Here is a 19,768-nt window from a genome sequence, read left to right as displayed (position 1 = left end):
ATGACACTATAATCAGGACTATAATCTGGCAATTTGTAGACACATATTAATGCACCTAAATAAGCGTTAATCTTATGTTTTTGAAGATATTACTCTGTGTTCCCTGTCACACTTTTTATTAATGATATCCTTTATAAGTCAGAAATTTCAAATCCCAAATTATAGCACACAGACACAAACCATGCATGCAAAAAGATCATTTTCAAATACAACACACATTTAGACATGCAATGACAATACACACAACAAACCACTGAGCACTACAATGTTAAATTTTCTAACAGTTATTTCACCTACTTGTCGATAGAGCCCACCATGTAGTAAACCATTGGAAACCAACAGATTGCATCCAGAAAATGCATATCTGGCCTAAGCAGCAGATGGGATTACAAAATGAAAGACAATATCACAACAGCAGCATCTCTTCTAAAATATTTCAATAAACTGGTAGTGTTAAAAAAACAAACAAACAAAAAAAAAAAAACCAAAAAACCAAAAAAACAAAAAAAACCCCACACAACCAAAAAAAAAACCCAAAAAAAACAAACAAAAAAAAAACCTTTTTAAAACTTTGGCAGTATAATATCACTTTAAACAGGAAACAGGTTTCCAGAAAGCTGTGAATCAACAGTTTGCTGTGATCATAAAGAATGATCAGAATTAACGTGCATATATTAATAAATGTACTTCTTAAATCAGAAATTTTATGGCACAGTACAATTCAAAATGTAAGAATGAAAGACTGATGTCAAAGACACACTACCAAGTTACACTTCAATGCATAACTTAAAAGAGTACTTAAAATAAGCAGTGAGATTTTTTAATTTAAATGTGAAGAAACCAAATCATAATTGGGTTTTGTGCCAACAGCTCCATTCAAGTCAATGAGATAATCTTCGAGGAAATAATGTATTTCTCTCTTCGATGAGATAATGTATTTTACTGCATTTTCTTTAGTCATAAATTTTACTGTGTTTCTTCTTACACACCAAGAAACATCAGAAATCTTAAAGCACGTGATGTGCAGATAACAGAATAAGCATAGTGTAATAAGTTGCCTTGACAAATAGCGAAAATAGGAATATAACAAGGCATAGATATGGTCACCAAAAGTGGCTGAATTACTAAGTCCAATGAAGTAAATTTAATGGCAGCCTAAATTCCATCTCAGGCATATGTGAAAAATATGCTCGTTTTTCAGATAGTCCTATGCATGTTGCCTTTCAGAGGATTCACTGCAAATGCCATGTAGAGGAATACAACACTAAGGGTATTAGTTTAATTAGCAACCATAGCTTTTACTTTATGCTAATAAAAGGTGGGTTTAGCCATAAAATGTTACAACAGCATTAAAATATGTAAACTTAGGCACTATGCTGGAAAAGAGGACAAGCACCAGAGGGCACTGTATGCTCACATCTTTAATCTTAAAGTTGCAAACCAGAAGTCCTGTAGCCTAATTTAGGCTTTTACCAACTCGTGTAATTCACTTCATACCATAATATGTACATTAAAAAGCTTCTGGTTTTCAAACACAGGCGTATACAGCTTCATTAAAGAGCTGTCTGAGACAGAAGTGGGACACTTCACAGCAGGCTTTTGTATAATAAATCACTTAAGCTAGAACATATATATATGCGAAGGGGAGTGTCAGCCTGAAATCAGAACCTGTAAGACATTGCTGCTGTTGTTACTTGAATCACAGATGGATCTAATTTTCTGTATATGGCTAACTTCCATTTTTGTGTGACTTTAAGTACTTGAACAGTAGCAAAGTGTTGAGGGGAAAAAAAAAAAAAGTCTCATTCATTGTCAGATTATAAATGAATCAGTCTTGCCAGAGAATTTGTCTGAAATTTTAAACAGCTAATGCAAGAAAGGATAAGAATTCCAGTGATCTCCAGTTATGGTAGTAACAACAGTATTGCAGGTTTTAATTTTCTTCCATGACTTTATACAATCATAGACAAAATGTGTGGGTGTCCTACTGGCTTAAAGAACTGTTTATTTTAGAGGCTAAAATTGTTAAAAATTTACCTAACTGGTCCAGGCCACTAAGTGCCTTGTGCTAAGTAGGTTAGTGTTGTCTGAAGTGATGTCATGTAGATGTGAAACTGTTACACAGCTTGCTTTTTACAGTATTTATGAAGTTATTTAATTTTAGCAGTATTTTGGGTATTTTTAAGAAATACTTAGCTGAAACATTGGCTTTGAAGAATAAGGACACTTAAATACACTATGGCCATTTACAGTCAGGAAAAAGTAAATTTTGTATATGACAGTGAACATAAGGTATTATTTTTGTCACTAACTTTTCTCAAAGATAAATGTGCCATAATGTTTTTGATTTTAAGTTGGCCATGTGGAGAGTGATCATCTGTTGATGTAATGGTAAAATGAGTTTAAAATGAATGACAAACAAAAAAATTAAAATCTGCTTACGGGTTATCTAGGAGTAATACAATGGGATTTAGTTCTTTCTTTGGTCGGTAATAAGCTCTGAGTGGAACAATAAAGTTATATAAGCCATTTCCAGCAGTTTCTGCTGCAACTATAATCAATTTATTTTTGAATCCATAGGCTTTGGCATCTTCGTAGTAGTTATGTTGGCATCCCTAAAATCAAAATAAGAAACAAGTTCAGTGGATATGAATAAAGAGATTTAGCTATAACATTAAAGGGTTTTACCATTAGAAATAGAAAATTGTATCAGATTTCTATCAGACCTGATATAGACCTGATTAGACACAAACACTTGGTGATGAAAAGGATGAGAAAACTTATTGTAGCTTAGTAAGTGCTGAACAAAACTCCTCTCTAAGCAGAAACCAGAATTTAACTCTATTCAGATGCAAGAGAGGAATGAGAATGCAGTTTTATCCAGTAACAAACTCCTTTTACCTTATCTAGTCTTAGACAACAGAAAGGTACTTTTTCATGCAGAAGATGACAGAATGTGGGAGAGCTTCCGATATATGGAGAGTAAGGAGGGTAGCCTTTGGCATACCTAGGAGAACAGAACAAACATTCTTCAGTATAGCAAATTACTGAAACACAATGACTCTACAACTATTTTATGGAATGTTTGTACCTGTGTCTAAGTTTTGCAGTTATCTGTAGACTAGCAGAGTCAAAATACATGAAATAATCTATGTTTAGTTAAGTATCAAAGGAATATATTTGTAGCTTTGACCAATTCAATACAATTTAGTGAAGGCTATCATGCTTTTGTGGACTAAAGGAATTTTGCTTGGGGTGTTTTTGCATAGGCATCTTTGGAAGTGGGCTGATGCATCATAGTGCCCTGTCCTACTGTTTTGAATGCATGTATTGGAAACTTCTAAGGAAGGAAAAAAAGAAAGGAAAGAAGATAGACATACTCGTGGTACTTCTGCTATTCTTCTCCATTTTTCTTTCAAACACTTATCAAGAATGAGTGAGGTCATTACCTTCTTGCCTTAATAACGTACTTTCAACATGGTTGGAATGAATTTTAAATGGCAAATCCTCTTACTGATAAGATTAAATTTCTAATTGGCCTTAGTTTTTAATGAGGCCTTTTAAATCCTGCTATTTCAGTCTGTAGATTTAAGATGACTTGTTCTATTTTTTTTTTCATTGGAACTTTATGATCTTCCCTGGGGCTTCTCATGCCTACCACTGTTGGAGATTGGAAACTATGCTAGGTGAGCCATTGGCTTAATTGTGTATTTCATTTTTTTAACATCCCTGTCAGTAATCCCTATAAACGTAATTGCTTATCTGTATGGGCAAGTGGGCAGTTACAGGATTGAATCTTCTGTTTTTATCTGAGTAATGCATCACTACTTTCAGTAATGTGCTAACAAGTATTTTAAATTAGATGTAACAATTTTGTCTCATACTGCTTTTTTTGTCAGTCTTACATTTTGAAGTCAGACACCTAACCCCAGTGTTCAACACGCCTTGTTGAATGACGTGATTATCACTGCATCCTCAGGTCAGAAGTACTGTTTACAAGTCAGTTGAGTCCTGTCTTTGTAACTATAGAATGTAAGAAAATGGTCATAAATGCTATAAAAAAATTGCAATACATAATTAGATCTTTATAATTGAGCATAGAAAAATCTCCAGCAAATGGATCTGTTTGTGGTTTTTTTAATATCAAAATAGGCATAGCAGCACTCTGCTAACAGAAAATAGCATTTCACAAAAGGGAAGAATTCGGTAATTGGCCTGTATGGGTCTAGCTTGCTACAGCTGCTTGGATTGATCTACATGTCAAAAAATTATCCATGCCTTTTACATAATATTAGCTTTTCAAATTCTGTTGTTTATATTTAATATACATACTCTAAGCCTGCAGACACTTCATCATCTGACGGTGTAGTTTCATCTTCTTCTGACTGATCACTTAGCAGGTCACATGTCTGAAGTGAGGATGAGTCTGCAACCTCCAGTACAGGTGCTATACTGGGCCGTCTGCCCTCTTTGCCTCCCTCGGAAGGAAGAGCTAGTGTAGATCCGCTGGACATTTGGCATCCTGTATCTTGTAAATCGATAGCCACTGTCCCTGAAATAGCATTGAAAGCATTTTCTCAATGTTGTTGTCAAAACATTAGAATAAGATTCCCATGGGGGTTACCTGACTACACGGCCAAAGACTGAAAGGAATACTATATTGATTGTTTTTATTACATTAAAATATACAAATATTTAAACTATATCTGAGGAAGCCTGTTCCTGCAAAGTAGCACTTTTTCTCACCATTACTACATAAACTATTGTTAACTACCTTTTTAAAATCATACCCTACATCATTAATCCATATTTATATGCATCAACAACCTGTAGGTTTTTACTGAGCAAGGGCATTTTTTTTTAATTAAAGAAGCTTAGGAAAACTTGTTACAAACAACCAGTTATGAATGACAAGGAAATTACCCATGTGATTTTCTCAGTTGTTTTGCCTTGCGTACATTTTATGATTACTTTTTCTATACAACAGTCTTAAGCATTTTAATTACATATTGTCAAGTAAAAGAAAAACATAACAAAATTCCATTTGTTTTTTTAAAATATGAGTGTAAGTTCTTACTATTTGTTTTCTTTCCACACACAGTTAGAATTTCTTAAAATTTTAGGAATATACTGTTAAAAGCTTTAAAAAGTACTATTCGTTGAATAAGAATATGTTGTGAGACTTTTTTTTTTTTTTTACTTACCCATGCTGGCTATTATACTGTGTACAGGTAACCTAGAAGCTCCATGATAAGGTAATTTTGATTCATGGGGTTTTTTATGCTTTTCTTGCTTCTTAAAAGCAGAATTCTCTTCTTTGGTGATATTTATATAAAAACATGTATCTGTAGAACTCATGATATATCGAGGACCTGGATTCAGCAAAATGTTTTTGTTATCTTCCTTTCTAACACCAATCAGACAGACTCCAAACCTTAATTAGAAAAGGAAAGGCATGGTTCATTTTGCATAGTCCCATATATACCAGAATTTCCACTGTCAAAAATAAACCTCCAGTATATTTTTATATTTTGCAGATTATGAACATTTGCAGATTTTTGGATGACAAATATGTTTGAAAAATTTTGTCTCCTAAATAGGCCACTTCTGATCAAGGAGTTTTTATGAGCTCATGAATCCCTAGGCATTGGAATGCAGTGTTTTTCTTAATCCCCATAATATTCTTCTAATGCTGTTCCAGTTGATTTTTTTTTTTTGTTTCTGTCAGATTAATAGTCCCTTCTGGGAAAATAATAGTAGAATAATGGATATATAATATGAAAAAGTATTCATCATGTTTAATTGTTCCATTATTCATAGGTAATGGAAATAATTTTCAGAATTAATTTTTGTGATTCTCTCCTAGAAATGTATTTGATTAATGATAGAAAATAAGGAATAAAAGTAAAAAAAAAAAAAAGCTCTCACTTACTAAAATCAAAAAAATATGGTTTTATTTTGAACAATCACCAGAATGTAGCATGTACCACCTTTAAATTGAACATTTTGCATAAAATGAACACACCGCAAAGGAAGCCAGATTTCCAGTTGACTCCTAAATAAATAAAATAATAATAAAAAAAATACACTAACATCCTCCCACCCCATCCTTTTCTAGATTGTTTTGGACATGGAAAGAGACTGGTGTTCTCATATAACCTCTTTAAGGTACTATTTTTTTCTGGTTGTCAGGCTTATCCTATATATCCTTTATATTCTGTTCTCTCAGACTCAGCTGGCCTATACTGAACCACCATGAGCTTTTACCTAACCAGCTGTAACTTACAGAAAAAAATCCATGAAATATATTAGTGGCCAGATATTTAAACCCAGAAATAGACTAATGCATGTACTGCACCTTTGAATGCAGAGCTATGTTGCAGGGAAAACAAATAATTATTTGTTTGAACTTTTATTTGTTGATAGGAAAATAAACATACTTCTTATGTGCATGGAAAGAAGCATATGTGAAGCTTTTCCCCTCATACTCAGCAAAAAACATACTTTCTTCCAGGTTAATATGATACACCTCATTACCAGAGCATTTGCCATACATTTTCTGCCATTGTTCTGGTGATTGCTGACTCTCCCTGAAACATGTACAGATAAAGAGAATAATTTAAAACTCAATGTAAAATTCTTATTAGTCCTAACAGTATCTCATGGTACTAGAAGCTACAAATGTCTCTTAAAAAGGTCCCATAGGCTAATCTGAAAGAAGTATTTGAGATCAACGCTTGGTAATACTGTAAGTACAGAGATTATTTTAATGAATTAAAGAGCATTTTCTGCTAAGTAATAGGCATATAAGATTATGTAATTTAATATCAGGAAAGTTATAGCTGAATTACTTTAAATTTACACCATAATAAGTATATCCATTGCAATTTAGAGTTGACAGGTGAAACCAAGAGCATGGTCATTCTATTCATAAAGACAGTCTCTTCGGATGCTCCATGGTAGATTGTCTAGTTCCTGTTTAAAGTAGGTAAAGAATCTTTTAAAATAACTTCTGTAGGAAATACCCATTTGGCTTTGGTCACTTTATCTGTAAGAAAGAATTTTTTTTTTTTTTTTTTTGCATTTGCTTATCGATTATCTTCAGCATTTACCCTATGGACACTTTTTGTTATTGTGCTGTGGATACTATGACAAGTATATGCCTTCTTTAGTGTAAGAAAATAAATTATTACTTTAACCATATTAAGCATATCAACCTTTATGCAGCTAACATCCTTTATCCAAATTGACTATTAGTGGAAGTGTTCCAAACCTCAGCTAACGCCAAAGCTTGCAGACTTGGGGCTTCTGTGAACTTCTTTCTTTACTGAGTTTCATGTGGAAACAAGGTTCTGTCTGCATGAGTTTTACTGGATATAATGTATGCACATATACACACAGATAGGACATAAAACTAATAAATGTGCTCTTGCTACAAATGTAGCTCTTGCTACTTCCAGCTAAGATTGCAAGATCATAGAATCCTTAAGGTTGGAAAAGACCTTTAAGATCATCAAGTCCAACCATCAACCCAACACCATCATGCCCACTAAAGATATTGGGATATGCTCCTTTGTACTCATTTATACATGTTCAGTATCTTAATGCAATTTAGGGGTGTTTTTTTATTTACCATTCTTCTCCATCCTTGCTGTAGAAACATTTTCTTTCAAGATGGAAATAAGTAAACCATTTTTATGGTTATCGCAACAGTATTAAAAAACTATGCAATAGGAGTGGAATAGCAGAAATAGAAATGTAATTACAGCAGAAAATTTTTCCATATTTCACTTTTCCCCTTAAATTAAAATGTTCACCTGTTTAAAGTCTGCTTGGTTCCAGTTAGTTGTCGAAAAGCTTCCCATGGGGCTGTTCTGTAAAGATCACATCAAGTTCAAGTCAGAAAGGCTATTTTCTTCCGATATCTTGTATCATATTACAAACCCTAATAAAGCTCTATTACTAGGTTAGATAATTAGATAACATTTAAAGATAAGTATTCAGAATAATAATTGAGATCAGTAAGAAATTATAAGTAAGATTAAAGGTAGAATTTTGGTGTCTTACAGACTGAGGTTTTGAATTCCAGAAAGAGCTGAGAAGACAATGGGTTTATTTACATCTAGTTTGTTTAATCTGAAAAGTAGTATTAAAGACCAAAGCCAGTTCACATAAAGAGCAGCAAACTTCACCTTAATTTTAATAGCAAGTTGATCTGACAAAAGTTGCTTAGAAAATGAAAATTTTCCCCAGTGTCCTCACATAATAATACCAAAAGACAAAGTGTTCTTAATTTACATACGTGTGTTTGTTTACAGTTTATTGTATTATCATTCTAATTAGGATAATAGAGAATAATTTTTTTTCTTGTGTTCTGCTTTTATGTATTGCATTCAAGTTCCAGTAATTTCCCAGTGTACTTATCTTCATGAGTATCAGAAATGACCTTGTATTATTAAGAGTGTCACACTATTTCTTAATGAATACGGGCAATAGATTCCCTGGGGAATAGGTGGCATTTCACTTGTAAGAGTACAACAAACAGCTGGGACAATGTTTTATCCATAAACTGTCAGTGAACTGTTTAATACATTAAAATGCAAGTCCCTTCGGTTAAGACCATAACTTCACTAAATTAACAAATGTTAAGAAGCTAGAATTTGAAAGTGGTCATATTTTCCCTTAAAGAATGACTTTTGCTTTTTGTCATTTCCCTGGTAAAGAAATGTTCTGGTCATTTCCTTGGTAATCTGCTCTAGTTACATGCACCTAAAATACTGTGTAAAAGAAGACACATTCCTTGTAGAATGGAAAGGTATAGGTAGCCATTTGAACTTGGTTATCTGTGGTAACAACTTGAACAAATGTTCTCAGTCACTATATTGAAGTTACCAAACTGGTGAGTCAAGAGATAATGGGGCTTCTGTGAATGAAAACATGAACTAATTATTAAGAAAATCTTGCCAATGACTTTGAATAGACTTTGAAAAGATTATCCAAGGCCATAAGCAGTTGATTGATTGGTGTCTCCCCATAATCCAAGTCTGTTCTTTTTCTATAAGGAAGTCAATACTGACAGGGATTTAAAACTCAAGTTCTAAATAAAGTTTAATGCAGGTGCTGGTAGTAACCAGGGTAATGAAAGGATAATGAAACAGGATCCAATGTAAAGAAAAGCAGTTCACTGTTAACATTGGAAGTCTATTTAACAAATACTTTTCATTATTTAGATCTAACTTAGTATTTAGCTTGGATATAAATGCGTGTACAGCTAAAATTTTTATTTGTAATTTACATGATATATTTTCACTTAATCTGTTTGCTTATACTTAGCCAAACTCCGATGTTCATCTGACTTCATCTTTCATATGCATAAATGTAACTTAACTTATTTTAAGAATTAGCAGTTAATTTACCTATTGTTCAACATTAGAAAATAGCTAGAAAAGCCAAAACACTTATTCTGATTTATAAATTAGTCAAATCCAAAGCAGATTTATGCCTGCAATACAATGACAACCTCTAGATGAAGCTCAAAACTGACACCTATTTTGAAACAGATTTCCCCCTGAAGATAATGCAGTGCAGAATCATTTGTTTTACTAACTGTAAATAGTTAGTGCAAGTCTCAGGAGATGCTTATGAAGAATGTAAGTTTAAAAGGAATTTTCCCTCCAAAACATTAGTGTATACTCAACAAGAAAGTTTGCAAATAAATTTCTTTACTTAAATCTGCTCTTTAAAAGCATTATGCTTATACCTGTATCTAGCTATGAGTTTATTTTAGTTAGCAAGTGTTGAAATCAATTATGGTATTGCACATAAAAATTATGACTAAAAAAGTAAAGTAAGATTGATAAAATTGGGACATTGAAGTGGTAATTCAGGAAAGAGAAATTATTTTCAAATATTTAAATATTGTCTTTTTTTTTTTCAATTATGTGTGATTACTGCCCTTTGAGCTTAGAATAATATATTCAAGAGGTGCATGCTTGTTAAAAATCAATGGTTAAATCTCTGGTTGTTAAAGTTCATCTTAACTAAATGTTCAAGGACACAAAACTTCCAGATTAATCATGGCCTACATAACACTCAGTTATAAGCAAAAAGTAAGCTCAAGTATACCATTACTTATGTTTCCAACAGCACAGTAGGGTTTTTTAATTAGATCAAGAGCAGTCTAGCAAAAAGATAGCTTTGTGCTCATTGTTGAATTTTGAATGCTTAACTTGGTGACTTTTATTATATGTTGAACAGATTTGTGCGCTTGTACAAAACCTAATAAGAAATTAAAATGACAGTTAAATTAGACTTTTGTGAACGTATTCCAGCATTTCCAAGGGATTTTAAAAAGTTGTACGGAATAAAAGGGGAAAAAAACCCCACTACTTTGGGAATTATGTACCTTTTTTTGTGTGGGAATTACATAAATGTTTAAATGTTTAAAAGTTCAAAAATGAACTTAAGATAAGTAGCAAAAATATTAAATTTGAAAGCTTAGGAAGTGACATTTTGGGAGATAAATACTTGATTTTTTTGAAGGTTTTTATTTTTAGCACTGTGAAGTCAAGACTATTCAAATTTAAAATATTTTTGAAGTTTTTTCCCTCCAGTGCATCAGTTTTAAACGTTCAGAGATATAGTGTGGTTTTAAAGAACAGCCATATCTATTCAGCCAATTAGTCCAGCATTAATACACATGCTCTAAGATGTCCAAAGTTTGCCATCTTCTGGTATTTTGGAGCCCATGTGAGATTAAAAGCTCTGACGAACGTTGACTGAAGTTGAAGAATGACAACTAGGGTGTTTTTTCACTTTTCTAGTCTTTCTGTATTTATACAGCAAGTTTGCATGTTTCTGTGAGAAGGATTCAGACTAATGCTGACAACTATACAAAGCAGTTACTTCAACAACCCTGATCACATCAATTAATTCTTGACTGCAAAAGAAATAGTAAGTGCTTTTGCATTCTCCTATGGTTGCATCATAGTTTGGAATTTGTATAAATGATCAATATGCCTGTGTTAAAAATAAAAGGCTAAAGTTCTTAAGTACAGCAGAACACAGAGTCCCCTTCATATGTCTGGTTTTATGTTGATGGAAAATTCTCTGCTAGCTGTTAAGAATACTGCTGCTCTTTTATGTACATACAATATGAAATAACTAAAAAAGGCTCTGAATTCTGTGCATGTCAGATAATGAAAGCTAGACAGGTGAAGAATGCATTTCACCATGATTCTCAGGAGGCATGGAAACATTATTTTGTTGTCTTATTATCAGATTCTAGTACAGACGGTGCCATTAAAATCTTTACATTTGTTATTCCTGATAGTAAAAGTTCTAGCAGTTATTTCAGTTTTCCCCATGCTAGGCACAGGAGAAGACTACCAATGCCATATAGAAGGTTAAATAACTCTGTAAATATCAAGATATTACTGGGTACATGGTTACTTGGAAAAAAGTATGCCTTTTTACTAGACTCTTAAACTTATTCTTGTGCGGTCTATATCCATGTATTCCGTTTCTATAGATACATTTTGGATATTTATTCTTGAACGCCTCTCTCTGCCAAAAACTTTTTAATAAGAATACCTTGTTCCTCCAAGAATATAGCATAACAGAGATATACTAGATGTGGTAAAATTTTATGGTAAATATAGACAGGTTCTGCAACTATGCAGTCTGTAGAGACACCATAATTCTGTAGGCCTTCCAGCAGCATGGTGGTTATGTTAAAACCCATCTCTTCATATGTATGTTTCCTTGCTTCATAACGTACAGGCACTGAATAGCAAATAGTATTTTATATGTTATCAGAAAAACATTTTTGGAGCTCAGTGAATAGGTATTTTTATCTGTTTACAAAAATAGACCTTCAAATTAACATATTAAAATAGGAATTCTTGGGTCTTGTTGGTGTTCTTAAGTAGAACTGTGTGATAGATCCGTGATTCAATCTACTAAAGTGGAAATACATATTTTTCGTATTTATCGTGGAAGTGGCACAATAGCATGCAACAAGTTGTTAAATATTGGGTTGGGGAGTTCCTCTTTGAAATTATAATAACTTGAGTAGAACCTCTAGAACACTTTTTTTTGTGGAAAGTTCCAATTTCTTTTTTAAAAATGTAGTTGTTTGGGAGTTCAGGGTAAACTATTTTCCCAAGAATATCGGCTATACCTTTTACAATGTTCTGGGGTTTTTTTAATGGTAGTATATACTTACTGTCCCCTAGATGTATGAACCAGCAGCGTGATTAATGTAGAGGTGGCTGGGCATATACAATTTAGAGCTATACCTTTTACAATGTTCTGGGGTTTTTTTAATGGTAGTATATACTTACTGTCCCCTAGATGTATGAACCAGCAGTGTGATTAATGTAGAGGTAGCTGGGCATATACAATTTAGAGCTAGCATAGCATATTTGAATTCCTCTTCACATACAACATGATCTGCAGAAAAAAAGAAGATAGAAATTGTTTTACAAAACTACTTTCTGTTAGACAGAATTATCCCTTCCTTTCCTTGTCTAGGAAAATGGTGAAGATAGGGACAATCAAAAGTGGCCTCCAGATCTTCATCTTCCACTTGAACCTGAAGAGCAGCTCTGTGTGATGTGTCCCATCTATACTGTCTCTCAGATGGCATACGGAGAGTTAATTTTGCATTCAGGTAATACTTTCTGTCCTGCAGCTACACATGGAGAAGATGTAGTGGCTCTGTGAAACCCACTTCCACTATCTTGCTGCACTAGTTGTATGAGTAAGCCCTGTAGCATAGTCTAGTCTGTATTTTTTGCATGTTCTGCAGTTTTGCATAAACTGCTATAGAGGCATCAAACATTGTAGAGATATAATTTTATGTTCAGGAAATAGCACACATAAGATACTGCAGTGCAGGGGTGCTGATCAATTAGGCTGTACTGGCTTGCAGACTGGTTATTTGGCAGTGGGTCTGGGATTTTGCACTGCACTTCAGTGCATGATGTAGATTTGACTAATATCTCCCCCAGGAACTGCTAACAGCTGCTACCTCTAAGCAAGGGGGGTGGTTGTTTTTTTCTTTTCCAGTTTTTTACAACTTAGCATTATTTTTACTTTACAAGAAAGTATGTCTGCCCATTAGTACTTGCTGTGATAGAACACTACTATAGACATACCTATGTTTTTGTCTTTTAATGGAATTTAGGGGAGGGGAAGTGAGAAGAGAAAGCAACAGAGACATATATAGTCCTCTATATTGGCTTATAATTAAAACTGCCAAATCTTCTGCACATGCTTTCTGTATTGTGTGGATTATTATTGAACTTGGATGGCTAGTGCTTAAAATTCAGATCACAGTTGAATGTTCTTCAGTGCTGGTGACAGCATGAAAAGGAAATAGAAATTACTCTTCAATTGTATACCTGTGAGAGTATTAAAATAGATATATGAAGGGATAAGCACAAAACTTGAAACTTCAACTTCTTGTCAGGGTAGAAACTTGGTCATGAAGGTTTTCTAAGGTCATTAACACATTTATTGCATGCTCAGTAAATTTTTTTTCCATCTGAATTTAGTGTTTGATTCAGTCTACGTTACTTTCAATGGGAACAGAATTTGCTTCTGATGGGAAAGAATAATACAGGTATTACAGCTAATGATCAAAACATAAGCCATATGAAAACTGCTGAGTAAAAGTAAGCAAATAATCTCCCCACCTAGTTCTGAGCTATCTACATAATTCTACTTTTAGCTGCACTAATGTATCATTGAAATCCTTAGAACCACCTTACCTCTCTAAGCAAGCTACTTTCTAGAAAGAATTTATAGTATAGCTATAAGCACGCCATTTACTGAAAACAAGTAAGGGCATACTTTGGGTGTCTTCTCTATTCCTTTTTTTGAAATTTCTAGAGGCTTTTCAGTGACAGAATCATTGACTACTGAAGGGAGAAAGTAATTCTCTCATTTTCTGAAGATCAAGGCCTATTTAAATGTTATTGAGAAGGAAAGAATTTAGTTCTGTCAAATATAGAACAAAATTAGATTTTTTTTCCTCCTCTAAGTATATTTCAGTTATTGCAATTAAATATTTCCTGCAGAAAATATTTCAGACAGAAATGTGTTCTTTTAGTTGACTATGTGCCATTAATAAACCTATATGAATTTTAAACTAGAGATTTTGAGAGAGTAAGGCATAGTCTGCTGCTCGGATGGAATATCTGCATTCCATTACCATTAGTCAGATGGCAAAGATTTATGAAAGTGACTACTGACTTCGTGATATTGAAGGAATGAGAATTCTCCATATTTTTTAATTTGTATAGGGTTTTCTCAAGTAACCTCCCCTCACTTTTTTAGAATGTTCTTATATTATAGCTAATACTTTTGAAAATAGCGGCAAGAAAAAATGTACAGGAAATTTATTTCATCATTCTTCAAGTCTTGTAATTGAACCAAATTGTACATGATGAACAAAATATATTTAAATGAAAATGAATAAATCATGGATGGCACAATACAGTTCAAAAGTATATCTCAGACTTAAATCCTCCATATGTTCTATACTCTCTAATGTATATGGTGAAATTTTTGGATTGATTTTACGTAAAATATCCTGTTAACAGAGAATATAGCATACAGCAAACAGATTGCTGTCCTACAATAGTCAACTTAATCTCATATGTGTAAGAGATTCATGTTGTGTCATCAGGTGGTTTTACATCAGGAGCCATGGAGCTGGGACTCACAGGGCTATTTCCACTCCTATTGTAGACTTAGACCTTGTGTGAGTTATTTATGCCCTTCATGACTTTTTATGCATCTCTAAAATGGGTATATGAAAATAATACCCTACCTACTTCAGAGGTGTTTTGAAGCTTTTGAATTCTTAGATGTACTTTGAGAACAGTTTCACCATGTGACAGATTCTTCAGTAATCTAATTACCATGATTTTAAATACTGTAGCTATTTGAAACATGGAGAGGTACTGTGGGGTTCTCCTTGGCTGGAATTAAGTTCTTGTATTACACACAGATCAGTCAAAAATTACTTGCTCATTTCTCCAATTATTTGACAGATCATAGCTTGCATATGATGTCACTGTCTTTTATGTTCAGGACTCTTATTGGGGAGCTGTGGTGAGGGTTACACAGAACTCTATCAGATGCTTTCTCTTCTGAAGCGAGTAGGGAGGAAACTGGGTGACAGCTTTCCCACTCCTCAGGTCTGGGACATCAATCAGGTCCTGTGACAGTGGGTACTAGAATAAACAAATTATTCAGTATGGCAGTGAAGCAGCAGAGGAAACAACTGCAGTTTATCTTGAGATTAATATTAAATATGTCAAATCAGTTTACCAGACAGAAGTATTTTGATTGCATTTACACTAAAGAAATATTCCATTTTGAATTTCCAGAAGCTGTAGTTTCTGTTGAAAATATATTTTGACAGAAAATTTGTTGCCAAGTCTGTCTCAAATAGATGTAGCAATGCAGTACAGTCAGTTATGTCTTCTGTAATATTCCTGAAGATAAAACATACTCAAAATACTGACTTAAGTCTGCAGCATCAGCCATGTGGCAAGAATGTCCCAGACCTGACACAATTATTCTGAGAAACCTTACTTTTGTCAGTTTGATAAATTAACATGATCACTACTAGACCATATAGAGAAAAATGCCCCATCCATTATCTCTAGACTATTTTTATCTGTAATTGGATAGATTAATCATCAGATGCATTCAATATCCATTTTGGTGAGTCTGGACTGTATTCCTTTCATATCAGCTACTGAAGGTGTAATGTCAGACTTCACCAGTCTGTGCTAATTCATTGGTGCATTTTGAATAAATAGAGAATGTCAAAATGTATCCCGAGTTTCTGTAACTCTGATTATTCATAATTTCTGAATATTCAAGGTAAACGTGATTAATTTATTTTCTAGCAAATATGTAAAAGTTTTAAGTTCAACTCAGAAAATATGCAATTTACTCCAGTTTCCGAATTGTATAAATATATTGCTCTGCTGTGGACAATCTTCACATTATTTCATGTTTGTGCTGAAATGCAAGGCCAGATGCATGCATTAAGGGTACATAGCCTTTTGTAGCCCTGTGTATTTGAAGGAAAAGCAGGAAAATCAGGAAAATCATATGTAACTGCCAGTGAAAGAAAATGCAGTATTACTGCAAGAAAAAAACAGACATGTCAAGGCATTTGAATATTGGAAATTACTAAGGAGTAATCAAAGCATTTTCTGCTTAAGATATAAGACTGTTAATAATGGTGGTACGGTGTTTCCTTGCCCATCCGATATCTGTCATGTTGGAGTGACTGTATATTTGTAGAATGTTCATGCCTTAAACTTGCAAAGGAGCTTGGGACAAGCACTTACGCCCTGTGCTTTTTAGATTCCACTGCAGAATCATATTCAAGCACAGAGAAATATTTCCACTGTATTAATACTGGTGCAAGTTACTATGTTAAACAAAGTAGTTAAACTCCACTGTAAAAAATAACAGAAAACACAGGATGCAAAGGTGTGTGTCTGACATCAGGTGAAGAGACAGGAAACCTGCCTTTCTGGCAGGCCATATTGCCTTGTACAAAGTGTCTCTGTTCTCTTGCTGTAATAAGTTCTTGTACTCTCATTAAAGAGAGGAAGAATATAAAATTCTTGTCTACTAGATGGGAATAAATTATAACAATTACTTGTCTTATATACTGTTTCTGAAGCCTAAGGCAGAAAATCTCCAGGATGTTATTCTATGGGAAAATGCAACCAGGGTCTAAATTTCAGAACTGTCTCATGCAACCCAGGACAACTAGTCATCCTAATTTAAGCTGCTGAGAAACTGGGCTTCTAGCATTGTATAAATTTTCAGTGTAGTTAAAAGTTAAACTTTTGTTAGGAGGACTTTCCAGAACTCCTTGGTTGTATTTTTTCTAAATTCAGAAACTTACTTTTTGGCAGTTATAGTCTCTAAACCTGTGTGTAAAGAGAGAAGAAAAAAAAAAAAAGAAATCCTATTACTGAATATTTCAGGTTCATAAAAACACACAATATTGTTTTGGGGAACCTCCAGAAGGAAGGAATCATTTTTTTAAAGGAATATCAAATTTAAAAGAAGATTTTGCATTAAGGCAGTAATAAAGCAGTCCTGAATTATAATAGGAAAAGCACTTATGGAACATTTTTCTATGCTTATGATAAATTTTATTCGTAAGCAGTGTGGACAGGCCTATAGTCTGCAGCCCTCACTGGGTACGTATTTCAGAATGAAGAAGAGTTGGATGAGATTAATAACGGAAGTAGAGTCCTCTTAGGAAAATGTATGCAAACAAATATTGTTCTCATGACTTTATCAGTGGCCTAACCATTTGCAGTAGGTAAGCATACAGTGGTGATGTTTATACCATGTTTGTAACCTTGCCGAATTTAAAAAGACATTAAACATTTTCTGTGCTTTATATGAGCAAGATTAAATTAATCTTGAAGGAAGGCTTGTAATTGCTTGTACTGTTGTGCAGAGAGAATGTGTGGAAATCAATGCAGTGACCCTATGATCTATGTGAAGTTCTTTTGGGATGTAAGATGCTATATAAATATTTAGACTTACAATAGAGTACTACTGTAATTAATATTGGGGGGGTCTAATGAAGCACAGGTGGTCTCCTCAAGCCCTTGAAGAACTACAGAACATAAATGAAACCAGTAAGATACCAGATTGGTTAAGCTCAGTTGAGGGAAATATTACAAAAAGAGGTTGTGGGGTTTTGTTGTTTGCCTGGTTTTTTTTTTTTTTTAAATGGTCCCAATTCTCAAACTGAGACTTAGAACAGATATGAAAAATTACCTCTGTTTTGCAACTCTAGTTATACATAAGCTCCTACTGAGACAAGCCATTAAAAATAATGAAACTCTCTTGAAAAGACAATTAGGAGCAACAAATTAGCACAGTTACTGATAAAGAAAAGCGGCCGTGGCTAGGGAGAAGAGATTTTGTGCTGTGTGGTTTTAAGGGGGAGATGATGCGACATCATTCTTGTCGCAGCAGGAGCCTTATTCCCCGCTGTGCCATCTCATAATTTGAGATTATACTTTTATAACTTCAGAACTGCTATTAATGATTTTTCTTTTCTTTCCAACCTAGTGGTAAATTCAGTAGCTTTTAAAATTACAGCTTTAACTGTTACTCTGGAATTGTTCTGCACTGGAATTTACTTTTTCATCACATTCTGGGATGATGGGGGAGACTAATATTTTTTCCATAGAGTTTTTTTGAATTTTGTTTCTTGAATCAGCAATCCTTTCTTCCTTAGAATATCCATCAAGAAAATTGAATTTTCAAAATTACAGTTGAAAAGGAAAGCTTTGCTTCTACTTCATATTTTTCCAATGATAGGCAAAATGAGTTAATTATAAAAGTATTTGCGTGGTTTTATGCATGAGCATATATGTCTGTATGTACATATATATGTGTATGTATGCGTGTGTTTATAGACAATGAGAGAGAGAAACCTACCTAAAGAGAGAAACAGTTTGTCAAACTAAAGCTGGGAATCTCTTATAAGAGAGGATTTGTTTGGATTTCTTACCATCATTTTGCATTTTGTCACAGATTCTAAGACACATATTTTACTGGATACAGAATTAAATCATATGTTTATTTCAAAAATATTTGAAATTAATTAAAATAATGTTTTTCATAGCACTTAGAAAACAGTCCAATGGAAAAATTATCTTTTTTCAATTGTTTGTTGGATAAAATTTGGCCTTTTCTGAGCAGATCTTCTCATATTCCCCTTAGTAAAGGTATGTTTTAGTAGACAGAGATTTCATTTCATTTAGAAATTATTTAAAGACATAGATATAGCAAACTGGAAACCTACCTGGATCTATAATTAAGGACTAACGATGTGTTACATATCAAATAATTCTACTCTGTATGTTATGTAATGTGAGAGTAATAATCCTTAAAAGTGCTTATAAATTAGACTTTAATGTAAAACATGATATTTTACTATTGATAGGAAATATACAGCCCATGTTACTTTATAATACTGCACTCTTAATCAGCTTCTAACCAGTAAATATGTCTAGGGAATCTCACTTTGCTTGTGTGTTTATGAAACAAACTGCCAAATACTAACAAGTGTTTCAAATGGCTGAAATCTTACGCTTACCTGCAAACTTGATGTGGAATTTATTCTCAGGTTTCAGTATTTGGACATACAAAGGACAATTTGGAGCAAAGTCTTTAACTGCCCATGCTCTTAAAATGGTTTGATGATCCTAGGATAGAGAGTATGAGGTGACGACAATGAAATATAAATAACCATGTTACATTAGAAAAAGAATCTCTTACCAGACTGACACCATTGAAGAAAACTCATTTTAAGACACCAGCTGGTGTGGATGTTTACGTACATGTTGTATAAGTAATATTACCTATTTTGTATATTACATATATGTAAATACATAAACATATACACACACACAGACAATCCAGTAGTTCTGCAGACACAGACAAGGCTGAGGTACCCTCAGTATTCACCAGCAAGGAGTCTCAGGCTACTGCTTTGAGGCAAGTTTCAAGCAGGAAGAGAATCATCAGTAGCAAATGATTTAGACAGGGATTGCTCCAAAGAACTCAACACATATGAGCCCACAGGATCAGATGGGTGCAGAAGGAGGAGGCTAACGTCCTTGCACAGTTGCTTTCTTACCTTTGAAAGGTTGTGGAGACTGAGGGAAGTCTCCAACAACGGCAGAAAAATGAA

At 33.7% G+C, this 19,768-nt stretch overlaps 1 protein-coding gene across 1 annotated transcript in view; it reads right to left on the bottom strand.

Moving 5' to 3' along the window:
- The window catches only part of KCNT2 (potassium channel, subfamily T, member 2), a 110,443-nt gene that overhangs the window by 34,091 nt on the left and 56,584 nt on the right, over nt 1–19,768 (bottom strand). Inside the window, 8 exon segments of the mRNA XM_010282549.1 lie at nt 298–369; nt 2,443–2,615; nt 2,902–3,007; nt 4,333–4,552; nt 5,205–5,434; nt 6,441–6,590; nt 12,345–12,453; nt 19,172–19,280. Of these exon segments, the coding sequence (XP_010280851.1) occupies nt 298–369; nt 2,443–2,615; nt 2,902–3,007; nt 4,333–4,552; nt 5,205–5,434; nt 6,441–6,590; nt 12,345–12,453; nt 19,172–19,280 (1,169 nt within the window).

This window comes from Phaethon lepturus, unplaced genomic scaffold (genome assembly GCF_000687285.1).
Source record: "Phaethon lepturus isolate BGI_N335 unplaced genomic scaffold, ASM68728v1 scaffold5960, whole genome shotgun sequence".
NCBI classification, from domain to species: Eukaryota; Metazoa; Chordata; class Aves; order Phaethontiformes; family Phaethontidae; genus Phaethon; species Phaethon lepturus.
The sequence above is the reverse complement of the archived record's forward strand: the minus strand, read 5'-3'. Positions and strand labels throughout refer to the sequence as shown.